The sequence below is a fragment of the Plecotus auritus genome (genome assembly GCF_963455305.1).
Source record: "Plecotus auritus genome assembly, chromosome: 9".
Lineage (NCBI taxonomy): Eukaryota > Metazoa > Chordata > Mammalia > Chiroptera > Vespertilionidae > Plecotus > Plecotus auritus.
In genome coordinates, this window is record NC_137783.1 from 101,894,134 (window position 1) to 101,918,367 (window position 24,234).

The following is a 24,234-nucleotide window of genomic DNA, read 5'->3' on the forward strand; positions in this document are numbered from 1 at the left end:
TTTTAACCTGTTTACCTTTCTGTCTGTCTGTCTGTCTCTCTCTCTCTCTCTCTCTCTCTCTCTCTCTCTCACACACACACACACACACACACACACACACACACACACTGTAGTTTGGATCAGAAGTAAGCGAAACAACATCTGTAAATGTTTAGCAGTGGAAAATTCCATGTCCCCACTTTAACACAGAAGCAGGTTGGCAACCTGAAAGATGAGCCAAGTCAGGGGTTGAATTAACAGGCTAGTAAAATCCTTAGGCAAATAACCAGCTTGGGGAGATCCACTGAAAATCCTTCCAGTGGCCAGAGGTCAGCTCTGGAAGGCAGGCGGGCATTCCAATGTATATACGGAAGGGAAGCTAGGCGCCGAGCATAAAAACCATACTCTTCCCAGCAGGACTACTTGAAAAGCAGCCAGAGTAAAAAAGCTCTAGTTTAGGGCAGTGGTCGGCAAACTCATTAGTCAACAGAGCCAAATATCAACAGTACAACGATTGAAATTTCTTTTGAGAGCCAAATTTTTTAAACTTAAACTTCTTCTAACGCCACTTCTTCAAAATAGACTCGCCCAGGCCATGGTATTTTGTGGAAGAGACACACTCAAGGGGACAAAGAGCCGCATGTGGCTCGCGAGCCACAGTTTGCCGACCACTGGTCTAGGGTATGCCTCCGACACCCCTTCTGTGCCTGTCTGGCTCAGAAATCCCAGGGCAATGAGAAAAGAGGAGGCAGTGAAATGGGAACCACTGATTATTTTCTGAGCTCCACATAAATAGAATTATATTTGTATCCTCATACAAACTAATTTTGGCAAAAGTATTGCTTCTTGGACTTGAAATATTACCAGTAATCTCTGCCTGATCCTCTTATGTGTGACTATTTAGTTAAGATTCTAGGTGAGAAAGAGCGAAAATATATTTGTTTGGGGTTTTCCAGTTTTAAGCACTTTTATTTACTTATTACATGTTCCTCCCTCTATACCCACACACTTCAGCTTGTGAAATAAGAATGAGCCTTGTGTCCACGCTCTTTAAAAAAAGTGCTAATTATTATTAATGGATGGGGCTTTTAAAAATCAATGCTGCTTATAATGAAGTACCCTATATGTTAGATATTCAGAACAACACTGCACAGAGGTGGAGATTATCCCACATTTTATAAGGAGGAAACAGTATCTCTGAGAGGGTAAGGGATTTTTCCAGCACCATTCAGAGCTAAGACTTCCATCCAACAACTCTGACTCCCAGGCACCACTTTGAGACCCTTCTTACTCTTCTCATTCTACCAGTAACCACCCAATCTTTCACAAAGATTTAACCTGCCTCCGTTTCTTCATTGTAACATGGATCTGACTGTATTGGCTTTTTCCCACCATAAAGCTATCCTATTGCCATCTAGAAAATGCTTGATTCTCCTCACAGGGAGCAGGAATTTCAGTGGCAGATGCTCTTTTCATATTCACAACAAGAAACCAGAAAATTAAAAGCAGCTAGGCATCATCCTGTGAGCCCCTTGAGGCAGCGATCTGTCCAATGGATTGGGTATCCCTAGCAATTAGCATTGTGCCTAGCATATAATAAACCCTGGAAAAAGTGTTTGCTGATTAAATGAAAAAAGGGTGTTTCCCCCCAAAGAAATGGAAGCATTTACAATTGCTCACCAGTATCTCATTCCTGGACCAGTGATCAGTTGCTGTGCCAAGAACAGATGGACACTGTCTCTTGTGCATCCTTCCCATTGCACATAGGTGACAAGGACAGTCATGTCCAGGTAAACGATATTGTGACCCTAGTAGCCTACACACCACTGACGTTTGTCCTAGCCCTTTTGTGGTGCCCCAAAGCTTGAACTTCTTAGCTTATAAACTTCCCCAAAGCTTCTAGTGTGGGTTAATCTATAAAAAGCAGCACTTCTCTGCTGTGCAGCAGGTGGTCTCTTCAAACTACTTCCCCTGTGGTGTGGAAATGGGTAACTCGGTGGGAAAGCAGCCTCTGCTGCTTGGATGTGCGGAACCCCCGCTTGCAGCCTGTCATTTCACCAGTTGTTCTTAAAGCTGTGCAGTGCCCGTGATGAGCAAACAGGAATAGGATGCTGCTGTCCTCATTAGTGCCTCTAAGGACCACATATGCATTTGTCCTGACAGGAGCCACCGTGGTGCTAACAGCAACAACTATCTTTTACAAAATGCCTTTTGTCAAATCTCATTGTGATTCCTAAAACCACTTTGTGAATCACTACAGTTCCCAGATGAGCAAACTGAGGCTCAGTACTTTCCAAGACCCTGATTTTTGTTGTTGTTGTTTGTCTGTCTGTTTTTTACTAATGACAGGAATGAGATGTAAAGTTGACCTCCTAGCTTAGAGTTCCTATTCCTACTCCCTCTGGGCACTGCTTCCTCTGGTAACTGACAACCCAGTTAGCTGGCTGAGGTGATAACTTGTGGAGGATAGGCTACCCCCCAGCACACTTGGAAAACGACAGTCCCATGGCTTCATGCTCCAGCCGTGGGCAAACTACGGCCCGTGGGCCGGATCCGGCCCATTCGCCTGTTCTATCCGGCCCGCGGAGCCGAAAGAGCAGAGGGTTCTCTTGCTCTCCCCTCCGCTCCTTTACTTTGAATTTATATTAGTTCACACAAACACTCCATCCATGCTTTTGTTCCGGCCCTCCGGTCCAGTTTAAGAACCCATTGTGGCCCTTGAGTCAAAAAGTTTGCCCACCCCTGTCTAACTATCGAGCTTACTGTTTCCTTCTCTCAGACACAAGCTTGGCCATCTGAGCTTTGAAGATGTGAGCAGTTGGGCAGTTTTAATCAGTGAAGATCACTCCTTCTGCATTAAGCAATCCCAGCCTCCTCACAGGAGGCAATGCTTCCTCTCCTATGGGAATGATAAGGCGGATTTGCATTCTGGGTCTCCTCCATCACCCTTGACAACTTGCAAAGGAAGCAAGTGTATGGTAGAGCCCCATCTCCTGAGTAGTGCACAGCGTTATACTCTTGTCTTTGCCTCATCACTAGCACAAACCCTTGAGATGATACTGATGGGCAAGATCGCTGATATTCCTGCAAATTGCAGCGGCTTTGGAATGACACATCATTCTCTTGACCTCCTAATCACTGAAGATTTGTGAGAGATACCAAGCAGCCATTTAGTGGCTGCCCTGCCAGTGAGCAGTTCCACCCTGGAGCCACATGTTCCAAAGTATGGCCATCTGCAGCTCATGCCTCTAGGCCTGGTAGAGACATCAAATGATGACAGGCAGAGTGAGGCTGTACTGGGGGCTCTAGGAATGGACACAGGTTTCCATTTTACTTGACTTTTGCAAGCAATGGCCCTTTTAGGTCCATCAGTTCTCTATTGTCATTTTTCCAACATATCTTCAAGTAGATACAATTATTATTTCTGTTTTTCTTAGGAGAAAATTGAGCCCAGAAAGGTTACTAACTTTCACAATGATGCACAGCTGGTAAGTGGCAGAGCCAGGCTGACCCCATCGATATAACCCAAGTGTTGTACCCTATCTACTGTTATCAGCCATCATCCAAGTGAAAGCAAATGGTACAACCCCAATATGAATGTGTCTAGTCAGAAACAACTGGATTTAGGTATCCAAGAGTGTGGAAATTTTTAACAAGTTGGTTTGCCACACCTACAGAGGAAAAGAACTAGCTGGAGGTAATGCCTCTTGAAACTCCTAAAACATTTGCCTAGAAATGGGTTTTCAGTGGTTTGTGTCTTGTTATAGAGAAAGAAACCCCAAGAAACAAAAACTAGATAACATCATTTTAAAAGCATTTCCTAGGCACCTGTTTCATGCAAAGCAAGACTGAAGAGGCGCTGCTTCTTCAATGCAGTTCCCTCCCTCAGCATTATCATGCTTCATTTTCCTGTCAATGTCCGGTTCTGGAAGCAAACTCCTTCACTGCCTGTCTTCTTCAAACCTATATGCCAAGCACCTGAGACAGCCCGGTGTGTAGGGAAGGAGGAATGATAGACCGGGGGTCTGGGGAACAGAGATGAGTGAGACATCCTCACTCTTTAAGGAGTTTATGGTGCATGAAAGACCAGCATGCACAGAATTAATAAAGTAGATGAGAGGCAAGGAGAGCAAAGACGGCAAGAGGAGGGGTAGAGAACTGAGGAGGCCTTAGGTTCTAAGGGAGAATTATCCATGATAATAAAAGGGTAATATGCTAATTAGATTGGACGTCTTCTGGATGGCATTCCAGACGTCCTTCCTGACAAAGTCGGGGTGGAGGGAAGCCAGCCAGGGTCCCGGGTGCCTGCTGGCACCAGAGGAGAGAAGTCCGGGTGCCAGAGATAAGCTGGTGCCGGGAGCTGGGGGAAGGAAAGCCTACTCTTGCACGAATTTTCGTGCATCGGGCCTCTAGTGGTGTTATAATAGTGTGATGATGTAGTGGAAACAAATTAGCCTCATAGAAATCCAGGGTTGAATGCCAGTTTTATGTTTGATGAGCTCTATTACCTAGAAGCTCTGTGACTTTGGTGAAGTTAGTTAACCTCTCTACACCTGTTTCCTCATCTCCAAAATAACACATCTACTTTCAGAGCTTTGTTGGGAGAAATAATATAAATATAAAGTATGTAGCACAGCTACTAGCTCATTACATGTGCTCAGTAAACGTCAATTCCCCTTTAGATGATATACAGATCAGAGCACTTTAAAATCTCACCTGAATGTTCTTCTGAGTGGTAGCAATTTGGTTGAAAAGTGTTTAAAAGGAAAGAACAAATAGGCAGTTTGTCTCTGTATATAGAGCATCAGCCCACAGACTGGAGGGTTCCAGGGTCCATTCTGGTCAAGGGTATGTACCTCGGTTGCAGGCTCCATCCCTGGCCCTGGTTGGGGCACGTGCAGGAGGCAACCAATTAATGTGTCTTTCTCTCTGTGTCTCTCCCCTTCCCTTCCACTCTCTCTAAAAATCAATGGAAAATATCCTCAGGTGAGAATTAACAAAAAAAAATAAATAAAAGGGAAGAGCATATGGGGAAAGGAGATGAGATTAAGACTAAATGGACATGGTAATGTTAGATTTTGTTTTAACTTATTTAAAAATATTTTCAATACTATTATAAAATATAAAGAAGATATATTACACAATTTACATACCTGCTTTCTTGTTTATCTCTAGAGCATTTCTATCATCTTGATTTTATCTCTGAGAAGCTAGAGAATGCCCCTCTTTCTGTTTCTGTCTCTTACTGTCTTATACACACACACACACACACACACACACACACACACATATACATGCACACAAACACACAACATTTATATCTGTAAACCCAGATCTTACTGTTTTTGCTCTGATGAAATTTTCTTTAAGTTTTATTTTTCAAAAAGGGTCAAAAGAGAGTGGTAAGCACTTTTGAAGACGGGATTTGTGATAAACAAGATTTTCAAAGTGGAAAAGTTGAGAGTATATATTCCAATGAACACAAATGCAATATGATACAGTACAATAAATACTTCCCATTCCCTAGTGGGGAATGTAAGCACTGTCCAATATGATGTAGAACCAACATTTCAAAAGCCTGGCAGAAGAAAATTTGGAGTTCTAAAGAGCCATACAGTAAGGAGACCACAGTTTATTATTGAAGCAAGTATCCTGTTGTGATATATAAAATGTAGCAGCTAGAAGCGCCTTACAAAGTGCTGATCATAGGTAGAGTAAGTATCAGAGAAATGCTTCCGATGTATGACACAGCTGAAATGGGAAGAGAGGAAAGAAACTGCCCAGAAAACAAAAAATAAAAAGGATTTGGGAGTGGCAGTGATTCGACAGGAATAAAGCCTTGGAATTAGAATAACTAGCCTTGAAAAAAGGAGGAGCATATTGTCTTTCCTTATTTAAAAAAAATCAATATTAAAAATAGGTAATTTCGGTTCCCAGCGCTCCCTTCTCCTCCGATACCCAGCCTGGTGCGCAGCCCAGCTGGCGGTGGGAGCCCTTGATTCCGGGCTCCCTGCGGGGCCAGGTGCTGCTCATTGAGAATGTGGCCTCTCTCTGAGCACAATGATCGGGACAGCACCCAGGTGGACGAGCTGCAGAGCACCTTGGGCTCGGGCTTGGCTTGGCTTCAGGTGTAACTAGTTCGGGCATCAGGAGAACGCCAAGAACGAGCGATGCGTCAGACCTGGTGGCGGGTTCAAGCCCAACTTCACACTCTTGGAGAAGTGCAAGCTGAAGGGCAGCGCGCAGGCGCACCCTCTCTTCGTCTTCCTGCGGGATGCTCTGGCTGCACACACTGCGCTCCTGAAGGAACCCAAGTTCATCACCTGGTCTCAGGTACGCCGCAATGATGTCGCCTGGAACTTCCAGAAGTTCCTGGTTGTCCTGTGCGCAGGTACAGCCTCTGCTTCTGACCATTGACGTGGAAACCCTGCTGACCAAGGGGCTCAGCAGTGCCTAGGGCCCCACCCCCCACCCCCGCCCCGCCACCCCAGCCCTCCTGCTTGGCAGTCATAGCACTGCCCTGTGGGGGGTTTATCCATGACAGTGTTTCCGCTAAACCTGAATGGAGGAATGCCTGATGTCCAGCTAAATCCCCCCACATGGGCCCTGATCCTGTCCATCCCAGCCTTCCCCTGCTACACCATGGCTTTTCACACAAAAAACTGTCCTGTGTCAGGAAAAAATAAAAAAGGCAATCTCAGTACCTGCAGGCATTTTATAAATGAATTCATTTGATGGTTCTGCTGGCTTCCTCATTCATTATGTATCCATTCAGAAAATGTTTATCGAGCACCTATTATGAATGCTGCCTGCATACCCGACACAATGTTAGTAAAGGGAATTCCAAGGAAAGTGAGACGTGGCTTCTGCCCTCAGCTCAATCCAATGGGGATGATGGGCACTTGCACAAATGACTGCAATTAGGTGCAAGGAACAGCAAAATGGCCAAATGGGATAGGTTGGAGACTGGCAGTGAATTAGATGCTTAAGGGGGGACACTTGGAGGTGGTATTTCAGGGTTTTAGCATGGTAGTGAGATCATCAAACTTGTAAAGGAGGGAGGCCTGGGAACATATGGAAGATTTAGTGGCTCGGGGGAGGGGCGGTATGTGGTATTTATCAAGTGGCAGCAGGGATCATGAATCAGAAGAAGCTAAGAGTTCCACTCTGTGTCCTGGGCCAGATTATCTTCTCTGAGAAATGCTGATGGGGGCTGTTTGATGTTGTGCAAAAGCTCTGGCCGTTGCTTGCACTATGGTTCTCTACTAACCTGCCATAAATGTGTGCACATACAACAGGAAAATATCTACCGATTTGAGAATTGTTAAATAAATTACAGACTATGGAATGTGATTAAACATATTGACACATGGTGCCCAGCCAGTGTGGCTCAGTGGTTGAGCATCTGTCTGTGAACCAGGAGGTCATGGTTTGATTCCTCTCAGGGCACATGCCCAGTTGGGGGCTCCATCCTGATGGGTGGTGTGCAGGAGCCAGTCGATCAATGATTCTCTCTCATCATTGATGTTTCTATCTCTCTTTCCCTCTCTCTTCCTCTCTGAAATAAAAAAAAATGTTGTTTTTTTTTTTAAGAAACGTGTTTATATATTTGGTTGAAGGTAGGGAAAATATCCAGAGTAAAGCAGCATGGAAGGACAGCAGTGAGAGAGAAGAGAAGAAGAGACAAGAGAACCTCTCAATTTTTATTCTTCACTTTTCTATAGGGTTCAAATATTACAACATCCATGGACTTTGTTTTATAACTTAAATAAGATGAAATAATGCCCACGCAGCCCTGAGCACAGCCTCTGCCATCTGGCCAGCAATAATGACTCTCTTAGGTGGCAAGAAAATAATGACTTGCACAAAATGATTTAAATTCATATACAGCATTATTTTAATGTTTACAAATGTTTTCTCTCTCTGATAAAATGAAACAAGGTAAATGTCTTAAATTATGGTCAGTAGAGTTCAGATTCAGCATGTGTTCTGCTTAATCAGTCATTTATAATTTAATTATTCAAAGCTAAGTTTGAAACAAGGAGCTTTATAAATCTAGATAACAACAGACTTAAGCACGAAAGATTTTCCATCAATCATTTTGGTTTTATCTTTATGGTATTAAACTTTAAAAATACTTAACATTCAGAGGTCACTTGTTGGCTATCATTGAACACCAAGGTCAAATATTTTCTTTTATGAAATTCCATCCCACAATAACCAATTGATAGGTATTTAGTAAATTGAGTTTCAGTTTAATTTCATGGAGCTTTTTATTTATGATGAATTTCAAATACACTATAAGTAGGTCATCTTAATTATATACACTTAGTCATTCTTGTTTTTATGTAAAGTTATGAATAAACTAGAGGCCCGGTGCACGAAATTTGTGCAGGGGGGGGGGTGTACCTCAGCCCAGCCTGCACCCTCTCCAATCTGGGACCCCTTGAGGGATGTCCTACTGCCCATTTAGGCCCGATTCCACTGGGATCGGGCCTAAACAGGCAGTCAGACATCCCTCTCACAATCCAGGACTGCTGGCTCCCAACTGCTCGCCTGCCTGCCTTCCTGATTGCCCCTAACCACTTCTGCCTGCCAGCCTGATCACCCCCTAACCACTCCCCTACCAGCCTGTTTGCCCCTAACTGCCTTCCCCTGCAGGCCTGGTCACCCCTAACTGCCCTCTCCTGCAGGCCTGGTACCCCCCAACTGCTCTCCCCTGCAGGCCTGGGTCCCCCCCAACTGCCCTTCCCTGCAGACTCAGTCACCCCCAACTTCCCTCCTCTGCTGGCCTGGTCACCCCTAACTGCCCTCCCCAGCAGGCTTGATCGCCCCCAACTGCCCTCCCTTGCAGGCCTGGTCCCTCCCAACTGCCCTCCCCTGCTGGCCTGATCGCCCACAACTGCCCTCCCTTGCAGGCCTTGTTCCTCCCAAATGCCCTCCCCTGCTGGCCATCTTGTGGTGGCCTCTTGTGTCCACATGGGGGCAGGATCTTTGACCACATGGGGGCAGCCATCTTGTGTGTTGGAGTGATGGTCAATCTGCATATTACTCTTTTATTAGATTAGATAGCATGGGTGGGAGCCAGCTGGTTTGCCCTGAAGGGTGTCCCGAATCAGGGTGGGGGTTCCCTTGGGGTGTGGGGTGGCCTGGGCGAGGGGCCTGTGGTGGTTTGCAGGCCGGCCATAGCCCCTGGCGACCCAAGCAGAGGCCCTGGGATCTGGGATTTATTTATCTTCTACAATTGAAACTTTGTAGCCTGGAGTGGAGCCAAGCCTTCTGCTTGCTCCAATGGTGGCAGACATTTCTGTTGGGATTTATATATCTTCTATAATTGAAACTTTGCAGCCTTAAGCAGAGGCCAAAGCAGGCCAGGGCTGCAGAAGCTTGGCTTCCTCCATTACCGCAGGCAACCCTAGCTTCCTGCTCTCTCCAGATCCAAGGCTGCCGCCATTTCTGTTGGGATTTATTTATCTTCTATAATTGAAACCTTGTAGCATTGAGTGCAGGCCTGGGCCGGCAAGGGCAGGCAGAAAGCTTGGCTTCCTCCATCGCCAGGGAAACCCAAGACTCCCTCCTGCTCTCTGTGGCTGCAGCCATCTTGGTTGGTTTATTTGCATATTCCCTCCTGATTGGCTGGTGGACGTGGCTTTTGGGTGTAGTGGAGGTATGGTTAATTTGCATATTACTCTTTTATTAGATAGGATTGAATTAAAAATCAAATTGTTTTTTGAAATGTACTGAGAACTGTTAAAATTTTTCTGATGAGTTTCTTTGTAATTAAATGAATCATTTGTAACTTGAGCTAACATTTTCACATTTATCTTGAGGGTAAATTGAACTTTTCAGTGACTGGATTTTTCTAAAGACACTATTGTGTCAAAGAGATGATAGAACAAATTTTGATCAAGAATATCAAAACTTCAAAAGCTATTTCTTTTTTGTATGCTGATTGTATTAAAAAGTATCTTAGAACCTTTGTTCTTTATTTTTACTGGATTGACATCTGGCAAAAATATTCTTTTATTTCGTTTTCTTTATTTTTTAATTGAATTGAATTTATTGGGGTGACATTGGTTAATAAAATTATACAGGTTTAAGGAGACTTGACTTGGGGTGGTAAACACAATACAATATACAGATGATGCATTGTAAAATTGTATACTGGAAAAATATTTTTCCTATTAAAAATAATATGATAAAATACCTATATTTTCTTAATTTTTAGACCCATATATATTTTAAGTTTGAATATTTCTAAAACTAATATGGGAGTGTCCTTTATCTCCATTTCTAACCCCAGGGTCCTGAGAAGCTGATTTAAATATATTGTGTTTTAGAATTGATGAACTTGTAGACTTTATATTAAAGTTATAGGGCAAAATTGAGGTATGTCCCCAAATGATCAACTTCTAACAGCCCTCCAGCAGAAAAAAAAAAAAAAAAAAAAAAAAAAAAAAAAAAAAAAACAGAAAAATTGAATGATGTTTTTACATAAATCATCACAAATACTTGATTCTCTGGTCCATCCAGCTGAGGTAACTGGACACTCACTGAAAACTCCATAACATTAGTAGTTCCATAGATTTTTTTCCCCTTTCTCTTCTCTAAGTTAAGCTTTTTATTTTGAAATAATTATAGATTCACATGTAATTCAGATGTAAGAAATTATACAGGCAGATCCCATGTACCTTTTATTCAGTTTCCCCAATGATAACATTTTGGTAAAACTAGAGCATATTATCACAACTAGAATATTGATAGTGGCATAATTCATCAAACTTATTTCAATTTTTTTAATTTGACAAGGTACATGGGATCTCCCTGTATTATATCCTACATCTGAATTACATGTGTTTCTAGTGAGTTCTATGTCATTTGATCACATGCGCAGGTTCCTGTGTCTACTACCACAGTCAAGACAGACAACATTTCCATCACCACAAGGATACCTTGTATTGCCCACTATAACCACACCCTCCTCCTCCCGTGGACTTTTCACAGATTGGGATGGCAGTATATTTTCTAGCTATGTTTTGGGAAGTAACTGGTTTGTTCTTTTCCTCTTGTGAATGTCTGCAAGTAAATAATACAAAGAAGTGAGTGCTGAGTGTCCACCATTCTTGATTGTGCACCTTCCTGTTGCCTGGCAAAGGAACCAACAACAGGGCAAAGGGCTGCCTCAGGTGGGCAGCATTTCCAACTCTCTGGAGGAACAGAACCAAATTTAATACCCTTTTTCCATTCCCAGATTACGCTCGATTTGAGGCCAAAATCCATGACCTACGAGAGCAGATGATGAACCACAGCATGAGCTCCGGGTCCGGGTCCCTGCGAACCAATCAGAAACGCTCCCTCTATGTCAGGTAGGCAACCTAGCATTTCTTACTGTGATCTGCACCTTGTGAGCAATCTGGCTTCGCGAGACAAAGGCAACACCTTGTAGCAATGGATCATGTGTTCTTATTAACCCATGCTCCTCAATACACCACTGTAAGACCTTAAGTTTAACCATTTTTTGAAGAAATTTCTGAAAAGCTATTATGTTAAATTAACAAGTTATTCTTTTAACAAATTATTCTTTGACTATGTTATGATCCAGAGTAAAGTTCGTAGCACAGGTTGCAGTAAAAATAATGAGAAAAAACATTTTTAATTTTGGTAAATTGAATATGTGGACCAAAGCTCTGGACATTTGCTCACCTTCAGTATGAGAAGTAAGCATTCTGGAATCATCTCCAGACCTGTGTGGTATCTACTGCATTAACTTTGGTGTATTGATTTGACATCAGACATAGTCTTGTATATAGAGTTATGTGTTTGTCCCTAACGAATTTTGGTGGAAAGACTTTCTTCTGTGGCATCTTATTACCAATCATTTCTTAGACCACATACGTCACTTGTTCCTTGCCTGACAAAACTCATTAATTTACCAGAAAAAAAAATTGATTGAACTTAAAATGCCTTCTGGTCTTTCATCCTCATAGTTCACTCTTGAGTAAGATCCATCCTCACTCAACTATAACATGTGCTTCTTCTTAGCACAAGCCTCCTGTATTCCTTTCAAAATATCCTTCATTAGTGCTAACTGTATTTTTAAAAATAATATAAGTATTAACAGCCAAAAGGGGAAGGTGAACGGTCCAGAGGAATCCAGGTTCCAATGGAAGAACCATGTCTGTCCCTCCTCACTGTATTCTCCTCTTGCCAATCTGCCCCAGAATCTGGTCTGACTCCCACCTAAGGTCATAGTCTACTCAGCTGAAAGTTTACTGTCTTTTCCTGGCTGGAGTGTGTGTTACAGACACTAAGTTATGTACTTGAATTGATTTTTTCCTGTTGACTCCACTTTGGCTATAAAGTTATCTCTTGTGTGTACTAGGTAGGCACAGCAGGGCCAAGGAGGGAGCAGGACTCCGGAAGGCGGCAGGTTCTCGAGGGCCTCGAGTTGCTGGCCACTCTGACAAGCATAGAGTCCCTTCTTATCCAGGCAGTTCCAGTACCTCAGAAGCCCTGAGATTTTAATTTTTTTAAAGTCAGAATATTAATGTTCCATATTTGTCCAACTGCGTTTTGGAAGATTATTTGGATATGCTTCTGTGTAATCTGTGGAAGGAACTATTGAGAACCACCCTATAACGTGTCTTTTAGTGATGTCACAAATACGATGGAAAGTGGCTATCTCTGTTCTCCTCACTTGTGTTTTATTGCTGGTCTTTGTGATATCAAATATTTTTTAAATTTTGAAATGTTTTGTTCTTGGGTAGCAACTTGCAAAAGCCAATTAGGCTAATGCAATAGAGATAAATCAGTTAATGGAAATGAAATGATTATATAGAATAAATCTGGAAGGAAAAATTACTGTAGTGTGGGTATCTTGTTTAAAAAATAGAATGCACAAAATGTGAATGTACTAGAAGAAATTTTCTGAAAATATTGATGATTAGTCCTTTTAATTAAGTTGTAGATTAGGAAAATTAAATGATGTGTTATTATATTACATAGACTTATTTGAAAGAGTAGTGTTAATCAGAATCAAACCTTTATTCTCTAATATGGTCATTAAAACTGTGACATACAAAAGATTTGAAGACTTCAGGTAATGTTATCTTGTTAACGTTCTAATAGTTGGAGGTTGTATTGAAAGGAGAAACTGCTTTTAAATAAAGCTCAAAACTAGTGAACACTTCATGGGAAATTCTCCAAATGATTTCTCTACAATATACAAAAATGGTATTTGGTTTCCAGTGTTCGATTATTAATACGTACTTTGTCTATAGAGGGCTGACTGCAGAATCTAAATGACTCCTAGGGGCATGGAATTGGAAAAGATACAGGCTATGCATAGAGTGAAAATCAGAGGGGAAAAACAGCATCCCCTGGCCTTATTCTCATGTGATGTGACAAAAACAGAGTCCCTTGCCCCTAACCACCCCCAAAACAGGCAATAAAAGTAAATGAATTAGCAAGGACTATGGGGAATTCTTACTAAAAATGATTGGGTAAGTTTGTACCTTTGTTGTTCAGATTTTGTTTCGTTTTGTTTTTTAACACCATTTTGGCTATAGGATTTTTAGAGATGCTTGCTTTTTTTCTAGAGTGCTGGAATAGGACTAGTGCCAGTTGGTTATGCTTATTTTATAAAACCAGCTAGTTGCTTTCTCAGAATAAATGAGTAGCAGGGCTTCTCTGATTATATAACTATCAGATAATGAGCATGTCCCTTTGATCTTCTAATGACATCCTTTATTCTGTATAGCTTTATGTAATTCTAGAGCTGGAAGGAACCTTAGCTATCACCAGGTCTAATGTTTAACTTACAGCAGAGGAAACTTGAGGCCCCAGGAAGGAAGAGATTTGCCCAGGACCCCACAGCTGTGTGGTGGCAGAGTCAGATCTCCACCCACCTCTCCCCAAGTCACTCTGCCTCCCAGGGGCTCAGCTGATGTGGATGGAGTCAGCTTTTGAATGCACCTCTGCTGTGATTCCCAATCTGCTCCTGTAAACACTGCACCTGACCCTTAGATTAGGAATAGGTTAGCTTGGAAGAGAAATTCAAACATAAATCTCTTTGGGGTTTTTGCAGAGGATAAACTGTGCCACAGGGCATTTGGGATTCCTTTAGTATTTTTCATATTTTTCTATGAAGCAAAACCTAAATCAGAAAGCAAGCAGCCTCTTTGTTTAGTTATAAACAATTAGGCTGATTGAGCAGAATATCAGAATTATTTATCTTCCCCCTTGTAGTACACACACACACACACACACACACACACACACACACACCCACACCCCCCCCACCCCCCCCTCTGCCCTGGCTGTGCCCAGGAGCAGGCATCTTCTCAGGATCATGCAGAAACTGGCCTCCTTCTATAGAAATGATCCTCCCAGGTGATAGCAATTTGTTTGGCTGAAAGTGTTGCAGGAAGTGGGGGCAGGAACTACCACATCTGAGCCAGGCAGGGTTTTAAACTTGAGCCAATCCTCTGTTTTCTAATCTAGTTGTAACTATTTCCTTCTCTTAATCTTCTGTGTAAGGTGCTTGAAGTGCTTTGGTAATGCTGTACGCATGGGTTGCTTGTTGCTAATGATAAGACTGTGCATGTTCTTTGTGAATGATTTGGAAACATTCGATTTCATAGGCAATTTGTACTGTGTATTTCCTGCATTGTGAAACACATCTAGTTGTAGAACCTTGAAAGTAAATAAAGTGTTAAAAATTTTGAATAAAATATTTTTCAAAATGCTCCACAAGTACATTATCAATTCTTCAGACATAGATGCACGTGGGCTCTGGAGACACAGAGATACAGCTTTTGTTGTGTGTACTTCAAGGCTCTCCACAAGCCTATATCATATGCACTCCCCTTCTTCCCTCCCAGCTGGTAGAAGCATCCCTATAACAGAGAATAAGGCTTTTCCTGCTGCTGGTAGGAATGGGCCTTTGTATCTAAATGCTACTAAGAAAGGTCAGAGGTATAAGGGGATTAAAATCACATAAAAGTGCAAATTGCTAAGGAAAGATTCTTTCTCCTGATAAAAGAGAGCTCAGTAACCTGTGACAAGGAAGAGAATGGGGAGGGGAAGAAAGGAAAGCAGGTAAGTCTCCCAATGGGGAATAAAAGGTCACAGGAAAGACTGTGAAAGAGAAAGTTGGCCCATGTCCATGTCTTAATAAGAGGTATGGATTTGGAGAGTTCAAGTAAATAACCTCTCTGTTGTGAATTTGGTTCTAAAAGGCAGTTGCTATGATTTATTTATATATTCATCAAGCACTTTTTTTTGAGTGAATATTCTGAGCCAGAATTTATAATGGACGCTGAGGACCCAGCAGTAAAAGTCATGTTTCCTGTCGGCAAAATAAAATAAAATAAAATAAAATAAAATAAAATAAAATAAAATAAAATAAAATAAAATCACGTCCAGTGAGTGAGACAGGTGAGGGGAAGACAGTAACAGTGCAGTGTGATGTGAAAAGCAAGCTCTAGAAAGGCCTGGAATTTTTATTGCTTCCTAATTAATGCAAGGATATCTGAATTGATTCTTTGCTGTCTTAGATGAGTTCACCCAGAGACCTTTAAGTGTTTTTACTCACAGTAAGAAATACATTCTTCATCATCATGACCCAGTAAATACATGTACCATACACATAATGCTAAAATAAATGTTTTTATTAAACTATTAATACTTTTTATGTACCATGTTCTTTGTTATGGCCCATTCTATTTGCCTCCTTTTTAAAAAACAAATGAAGGTCACATCTCATTAACTTGATTTAATAACTCACAAATGGGTCACTATCTACAGCGTGTAGATGAGTGAACACAACTACAGGGTCATCTTCACTGCAGTACACTTAGCATCTCTGGAATCCCCAGACCCTTGGTGGTCTAGCCCAGTGGTCGGCAAACTCATTAGTCAACAGAGCCAAATATCAACAGTACAACGATTGAAATTTCTTTTGAGAGCCAAATTTTTTAAAGTTAAACTTCTTCTAACGCCAACTCTTCAAAATAGACTCGCCCAGGCCGTGGTATTTTGTGGAAGAGCCACACTCAAGGGGCTAAAGAGCCACATGTGGCTCGTGAGCCACAGTTTGCCGACCACAGGTCTAGCCAATTTGGGAGCCGGTTATCCCTGGTACAGATGAGTAAGTGAAAGTGAAGGGAAGCCTTGGTTGGGCATCTTCTATGGGTCAGCCATTATGTTAGTGTTCTACCTATATATTCCCATGTGATTCTCCCAGCAACTGGAAGAATCAGGGACTATTTCTTTCATCTTATAGACAAAGAAACTGAGACTCAGAGACATTAAATAATTGCCTTAAAATCACCGAGCTAGACTGGATGTGAGCGTAGACATTCAGGTCCTGTGTGTGAGGCAACATAGAGCAGTGTTAAGAACACGGTTCCTGGATTCTGTCACTTACTAGCTCAGTGATTTTGGGCAAGTCGGTCTCTCTGCCTTAGTTTATTTTTCTGTGAACTGAGAATAATAATAAGATACCACAAAGGGGATGTGAGCATTAAATAAAGTGGTGAATTTAAATACCTGGCACATGGGGAGCAACTAATATATGTTGATGCTATTTATCATTTATTATAAAGGCAACTTTTCCCCTGTAGCAAAGAGAGGTCCTAGAATTGATTCTGAATAAGGTGCTGTTTCCTCAGCGGTGGGGTGAGACACCCTTGTCGCTTTGATTTCCTTTAGCGAGGGAAGGAGGACAGACTTCCTGGCAACCTTTTACATTTTCTTTCTTCTAAGACCACATGAAGGCTGAAGGGAAGGGCCAGAATTCTACGGCACCAGAATGTCTAGCTTTGTCAGCTCATCCCCCACTAAAGTCTAACCAGAGGAAGGATTTGAAAAGTATTCAGCTGGAGACACAGATAAGAGTCCCTGTGCTTATAACTGGCCCTTCCAGGTCTCCATAGACGTCATCAGTGCCCCTAACCCGTGATTTCATCCACTTCCCTTCTGTATTCTTCACCCCCTCCAAGCCCCCTGCTCTGGATTTGAAGGACTTCTTTCTTTTTCACCGTGGTTCTAAGTCTACTTTAAGTTGGTAACTCAAAGTTGCTACTTCCTAATACAGTTTTTGTTTCAAAGCTGTAATAGACCAATGCAGCTAGGTCTGCCTCCTGCCCATTGTTTAACATAGTGTTTCAGACATTGATTCATTAGTACATTGATGTTTTCATTAACAAACATGGTCTATGGCCTTACCTACAAAGTATCGGTCTGAGGTAGGTGCTAAGGATACCGAGATTTAAAAAACAAACACAGACCTCCTTTCGTCAGCATTCTGGTAGTCCATATCTGTAAGCAATTCAAATAGTGTGCAGGTTATCTTTCTATCATTTCCTGATACCTCATGTGTTATATACCTTGCAGTTATTTTCCTATTTTAATCCTTACAACATGCCTATAAGGGTTCCTACAGTGAAATCTGCCCAGAAGACCACTGTTATTTAAAGCTACTCTATAAAAATAGTTATCATTCTGGTCTTTATTAAGGTTTTAATTCTGGACTGGCAAACCTCCGTTAATCTCTCAATTTTATTTTATCCTTAATGTCTCGTGCCGTAGTGCTTGATGTAACGATGCCTTCTTAATAAATACTTGTTAAATGAATTAATTCCTAGACTCTCTTTTCCTATATAGATGTGGAAAAATAGAATATAAATCAAGATCTTTGAGCAATTAATTCTATGGAGGTTCAATACTAGCTGGGCTGCCACCAAGGGCAGGGAGGGAGTCTGGCATGTCCTGAGGACACAGGCACTCCCTGCTGGTACTGGAATTTCCAGGACACATCTGCCTCTACCTGGCCTCTCAGGCTGCTCTTAGAGAGAGGGCTTGGGATAGGAAGAAGCTCATCCTGTGTTTCATTCTCAGCACCCTTAGTCCCTTAGTCTCTTTATTCTAAGGACATAAGGCAGGCAGTTACATTGAGGGACATCTTAAAAATAAATTCAACTTCATCCTGATGGGTTTTTATTCTACAGGAAGAATATTCTCACCTGATTAATTTTGGTGGGAGGGGAAAGATACATCCTAAGTAAGAGACTCTGTTTTTGTTTTTATTTTGTTTTTTTTCTTTTAAGCAGTAATATAGCTTCCAATCCACTTCCTGCCCCCACTGCACTGCTGGTCAGTAACCCAGGGATGGTAGGAATGTGGAATGGAGCCTGTCAGGGGACTTCACTTCAGTACCAAGCTGCCTCCAACTTCACTTGGCTATGGATTTCTCAAGGGCATTTAAGACAAAGCCATGAAATCTGTGGACTTCTCATACGTCAGATTTTTATCTTCTTCCTCTTCAACCTTGGACCTAACATGCCCTCAGCAGCTATTCCCAGAGCCCACAGCGCAGTCTGCTCTGTGCACCCATGGCCCAGTACTTGGCAGAGGGCTGACTGGCAATGGCATTTTTAGCGCCTCTCATTCATTCACTCATATATTCTTATTTAGCAAAATCATCATTTTTCTCATTCAGAAATGCCATGCATTGCCACAGAATAAGAAATAAAAACTGCATGTATTCAGATGTCTTACCCCTCTTAAAATTTTTCTGAGAGATGTGAGCAAGTATCTGAAACAGTCTAACAGGATGAGGCAGAAAGTGGAGACTTGAGAGACCAGACGAGATCTAGAGATGGCATTGAAATGTTTGGGTACCCAGAGCTTGTATGCCAGTGCTTCTCTCCTGACTTCATTTAAACTGAAGTCAGTGCTGTGTATGATACAGGTGATTATTATCCCCATTCTACAGAGGAGGAACCTTATAGAAGGCCGAAGATATTTAAAAATTACCTATACAAGGTGCAATGTGGCCAAGCCATATTCTTTACCCAGGTATATTTCTCACTGAAGCCCAGGCTCCTTATACTATATACAATATGGTGAAGACAAAGCTAATCCTCTAGAGCAGTGGTTGGCAAACCACAGCTAGCGAGCCACATGCGGCTCTTTGGCCCCTTGAGTGTGGCTCTTCCACAAAATACCACGGCCTGGGCAAGTCTATTTTGAAGAAGTGGTATTAGAAGTTTAAGTTTAAAAAATTTGGCTCTCAAAAGAAATTTCAATCGTTGTACTGTTGATATTTGGCTCTGTTGACTAATGAGTTTGCTGACCACTGCTCTAGGGGCACAGGTTAAATTCATGTTGATAGACCTGTTTGGTTTGGTTTATACTTTATAGAGATGTCCTCCATATGGACCTGGCTTCTGGTCTGGACTTCAAATCTTACTGATGGCTAATGCTTGAGTTTCTCATTTATAAAATGAACATAATATCTAGTTCACAGGCTTATTGTTAGGACTAGGTTAAACTAAGTCTATAAAAAGCCTACCAGATGGGACATATTAGGTAAAGGGGAGGTCCCCGTACCTCTTTGAGTGCTCAGAGCTTGCCTCCCATGCTGGTGCCTCCCTTAAGGCAGAATAGATTTAGATTCCTCAGTTATACTTTGAGATTCATTAGCATCATGTTCACTTTTCCAGGCATTTGCTCATATAATTGCATCTTAATTGTGGAATAAAGGGTCTTGTCTTCAGGCAGCTAATTTTAAGCAAGAAATAGAAAGGAGGCGGAGTCCCTGGGGATCTGGGGAAGTTTTCTTTTCCCCCTGAAATTATAGGCTGGCCCTGATTTTTAAAGGGTTTCTAATTTTTAGATTTCTATAGGAAGAAGACAAAAGTAGCACAGATGACCCTTTTATTGATCATCACATTTTTCCTCTAACACTCTATCCTGAAATCTCAATCCATGTGTCATTTTTATTAATGGTGGGCCCTCATTCATTCATTCAACCAGAAAACCTTTTCTGTGTCATAACCATCTACCTCAGACTGTACTATGCTCTGGGAACAAAAGGATTAATAGGGCATCTTTTCTGCACTTGAGGCACTCAAGGGTCACTCTACCAACCTAGATTCTGCTCCCTAATCCCCACCCCACAGTAATCATATTTCCAGAAATCTCACATCTCTGGAGGAAGTCTTGGCCTTTTAGCCCAAAATTACTACTTTCTAGAACAATCCAAAGAGTTCTAACTAGAAAAGACCAGAACAGTAAAAGGTGGGTGACAGGACACTCACAGAAGAGAATAGGGGAAAGGTGAGGGCATGGAAAAATTGAGGTTAACCTTCGCCCTAAATCAGGAGGTTAGGAGCAAGGAAATAGACTCAAAATATTTTTTCCATTAATCGCAGTACCTGACACATGATAGGAATTCGTTACATATTTGTTGAGTGAACTTTTTGAGTGGCAGTTGAAGATGATGAATAAATAGAATAAAGTATTAGAGGAACCATCAATGACTCATGAAGGTTGAGCACATGCTTCTCTGTGTTCCTCTGCATCACAAAGCTGTTCTCCTCTAACCTTTCCGTGCCTGCTGACTCACCTGTCCCTTCCGCTGGATGGTGAGTACCTCTCTGATGGAGATTTGCCAGGTTTCAGTCTATATCTGCAGCCAGGCATATGGTAACTGCTGAATCAATAAAATGAATGAGTTATGGATGTCACTAAATTGGAGAGCATTTAACTTTAATTCAAAGTTTACTTGATCAAATGTGTATGCTGTCCTGTTGAGTAGTGATAATCACATCAGGCTACATTTCTTAAAATTCATTCAGCCAAACAAATGGCATACTTATTACTATAGGTTAAACTTCAAATCAATTTTCCTTTTTGTTATAAATCCATAAGAACTGCAAAATAACATTCACAAGTACTTTTCAGATACTTAATAGTCAAATCATAATAAATGTCAAATGATAATTACATCATATTCTATGCAATTTGCTAAGCACCTTATGTGGATTATTTTATTTAATTCTCATAAATACCCTATGCCCGTGGCTCAGTGGTTGAGCATCAACCTCTGAACCAAGAGGTCACGGTTCAGTTCCTGGTCAGGGCATATGCCTGGGTTGTGGGATCAATCCCCAATGTGGGGCGTACAAGAGGCAGCCAATCCATGATTATCATCATTGATGTTTCTCTCTCTCTCTCTCTCTCTCTCTCTCTCTCTCTCTCTCTCTCTCTCTCTCCCTCTCCTCTCTCTCTCTCTCTCTCTCTCTCTCTCTCTCTCTCTCTCTCTCTGCTTTCATCTCTGAAATCAGTAGAAATATATATTTTTTAAAAACTATGAGGTAAGTGCTATTTTCATTCCCATTGTAAAAAAGAGGAAATGAAGGCCAGGCTTGCAGTTTACCCAGAAGAGGCTAAATTGGGACTAGAACCGAAGCATGCTGTCTATGCCCTTATCTGCAGTGTTATGTGACTTTTTAATGGACTTTCATTTATTTGATTTTATTTTGATTGATTTGATACAATATGTCTATGAGTGGATATTCTTTTTTCACAGTTTTCAAATAAGGAATCTGAGGTTCAAAGTACTAAACTATCTACTCTGTTCTCCAAGTGTAGAGTAGTACCAAGCCCTTGCCTCCGTGCACTCTTTAAAGATGTATCAACACACTACTCACATGTATCTTTGTCTAGTGTTTGCCTTGTGTTTCATTTATCACCATGATGCATACTACATGATTTTCATAGAACTACCTATGCATTATTAAATGTTGAATAGGTAGCTGAATATCATACAGTCAGTCACCTTAGATCCTATTCTCTAGTTTGAAGATGCCCAGAGAATGTGGATTTGTGATTAAACAGAAGCGAGTCCCCACTGAGCTGTGGCCATTGCAACAGTATGGACAAATTCTCTGCCAAGACAGTCTGGGGCCTGAGTAGCCTTATACAAAGAGCCCCACATCAAAGAACACAATAGAAGTGCCCATCACACACAGTGTCCTGAACATTTGGGAGGAGATATGGCCTGACACCCACAACCAGCTATACAACTTGCAGAGCTCGGTGCAAAATGAAAATGTGGAGCTCCTTGTTCAAATATTTGAATATCAAAACAGTGGGTGCCGAGCACAATACTAAGTGTGGGACTCCATGCGCATGTGCAGCCCACACCCACTCCTGCTGACACCTGGTTTAGGACATTTTGCTCAAAACTAAGAGCATGTGTGTTTTTCTTAGCATGTAGTGCAATAAGTGTAAAAAACACATAGTCAGTATTGGGATCATTTTCAAGGATCCAAATTTTGTCTTTTACCTAAAAGAGTATTTTATATAAATTGTACCTATGTCTGCTTTTAGGATATGTAGAAACTATCTTCCAATCCTGTTAGTGCTTGAGAAACTTTACATTCTCACTTGCTCTGAGCTTTCAACAGCCCACTTTGTGTATCTCTCTCCAATGAAGTTACTCTTTCAAAAGCTAAGTAGTGTCATTATTTCACACTAGTGGCCCGGTGCACGAAATTTGTGCACTGGGGGTCCCTCAGCCCAACCTGCCCCCTCTCACATACTGGGAGCCCTCAGGGGATGTCCTACTGACCGGGCTGATCAGGGGAAGGCACCAGCCCCATCACCCCGCTCCTGCAGCCACTGCCAGTCACCACAGCTCCCAAGGTGTTTTCATCAACACAGACTCCAGTCCCTTCACCATGAAAAAATGACAACTGTCTTTAGGCATTTTCAAGATGTGTCTTTCATAGGATATGACATTTCTTTCTTTCTTTTTTTTTTTTTTATCCTCACCTGACTTTCATTGACTTTTAGAGAATGTGAAAGAGAAAGGGAAAGACAGAGAGAAACATCAAAGTGAGAGGAACACTTTGATTGGTTGCCTCCTGCATGAGCCCTGACCTGGGCACTGGCCAGGGAGGAGCCTGCAACCTAGGTACATGCCCTTGATCAGAATTGAACCCAGACCCTGCAGTCAGCAGGCCGAGGCATTATCCACTGAGCCAAACCGGCTAGGGCAGGATATGACATTTCTTAGCCCTCTAGCAGGGGATCTTCGTTTTTTTCTCCAGAAGTGTGGTGGAAAAACCCTAGATCACCTTTTTGGATTCTTATTACCCAAGTTACTAAGAATATTACCAGTGGCATACAGGAAGCTTAGCCAATGAGCAGTCAGAAAAGGTGTTTCCTCTGTAGTTCACACCAATCGCCAGCTGGGCCCTGCCCAGGCCTAAAGCCTCTGGCTGAAGCTTTAGGCCTGGGCAGGGGACCCCCAGCTCCCTCCGATCGCCAACTCTGACCCTTCCCAGGCCTAAAGCCTCTGGCCGAAGCTTTAGGCCTGGGCAGGGGACCCCCAGCTCCCTCTGATCACCGGCTCCACTCCTGCCCAAGCCTAAAGCCTTGGGGCCTGGGCAGGGGACCCCCAGCTCACTCCGATCACCATGTCTGACCCTGCTCAGGCCTAAAGCCTCTAGCTGAGGCTTTAGGCCTGGGCAGGGCACCCCCAGCTCCCTCCAATTGCTGGCTCCGCCCCTGCCCCCTTGGCTCTTATCGCAGGCTTGGCCCTGTCCAGAAGCCCCCTGGCTCAGGCCCTTCCCAGGCTGCTCAGGGCCCACACGGGGCTTACCTCAGAGTGACCTGGGTGCCAGGATGTTCCCGGGACCCAGGAGCTGGGCGCCTATGTATGCAAATTAACCACCATCTTTGTTGGGTTAATTTGCATACTCACTCTGATTGGCTATGGGAGTAGCGGAGGTATGGTCAATTTACATGTTTGTCTATTATTAGGTAAGATTATTAGCACCTGCAGTACACTTTTATCTTCCTGTTCTGCAGGTCACTGCCTCCTTCCCTTGCTCCTCAGGACTAAATTTTAAAGAAATGTTTCCAAGTGTTTCAGAGGACTTGGGCAATCACTGGGACCTGTTAGCTGTTGGTGTTCTTTCCATGTGTCATTTTCTAAATACAGAGGTTGCAAGGCTTGTAGATCTCCCTGACCAGCAACATTAAAATAAAAGAAAATAAGGGGCTTGACATGGGATTGACTTCATTTCACCAAGTTAGAATTCTAAAAATAAACACACATACAAATTATCTATATATATAAAAGCCTAATATGCTAAGTGTCTGAGCAAGCAGTTAATCGACTGGTCACTATGACGTGCACTGACCACCAGGGGGCAGATGCTCCGACCGGTAGGTTAGCTTGCTGCTGGGGTCTGGCCAATCTGGACTGGGTGAGATGGGGCCAGACATGCCCTGGAGCCGTCCCTCGGTCCCTGCCCCAATTAAGCCCAATTGCCCCATTCAAAACTGGGCAAGATGGCCTTGATCGGCCTCAATTGCCAGCCAGGTGGAGGGACCCCACCCATGCATGAATTTCATGCACTGGGCCTCTAGTAATATATATTTTAATAGATTGCT

General features: G+C 42.4%; 1 protein-coding gene across 28 annotated transcripts in view; it reads left to right on the plus strand.

The window, feature by feature from the left end:
• Window positions 1-24,234, plus strand: part of DLG2 (discs large MAGUK scaffold protein 2) — a 2,053,927-nt gene that overhangs the window by 1,872,886 nt on the left and 156,807 nt on the right. For all 28 annotated transcript variants that reach the window (XM_080687299.1, XM_080687274.1, XM_080687295.1 and 25 more), the window contains one exon: window positions 11,231-11,345. In XM_080687299.1, coding sequence (XP_080543425.1) covers window positions 11,231-11,345 — 115 coding nt within the window. The remainder of the gene's footprint in view (window positions 1-11,230; window positions 11,346-24,234) is intronic.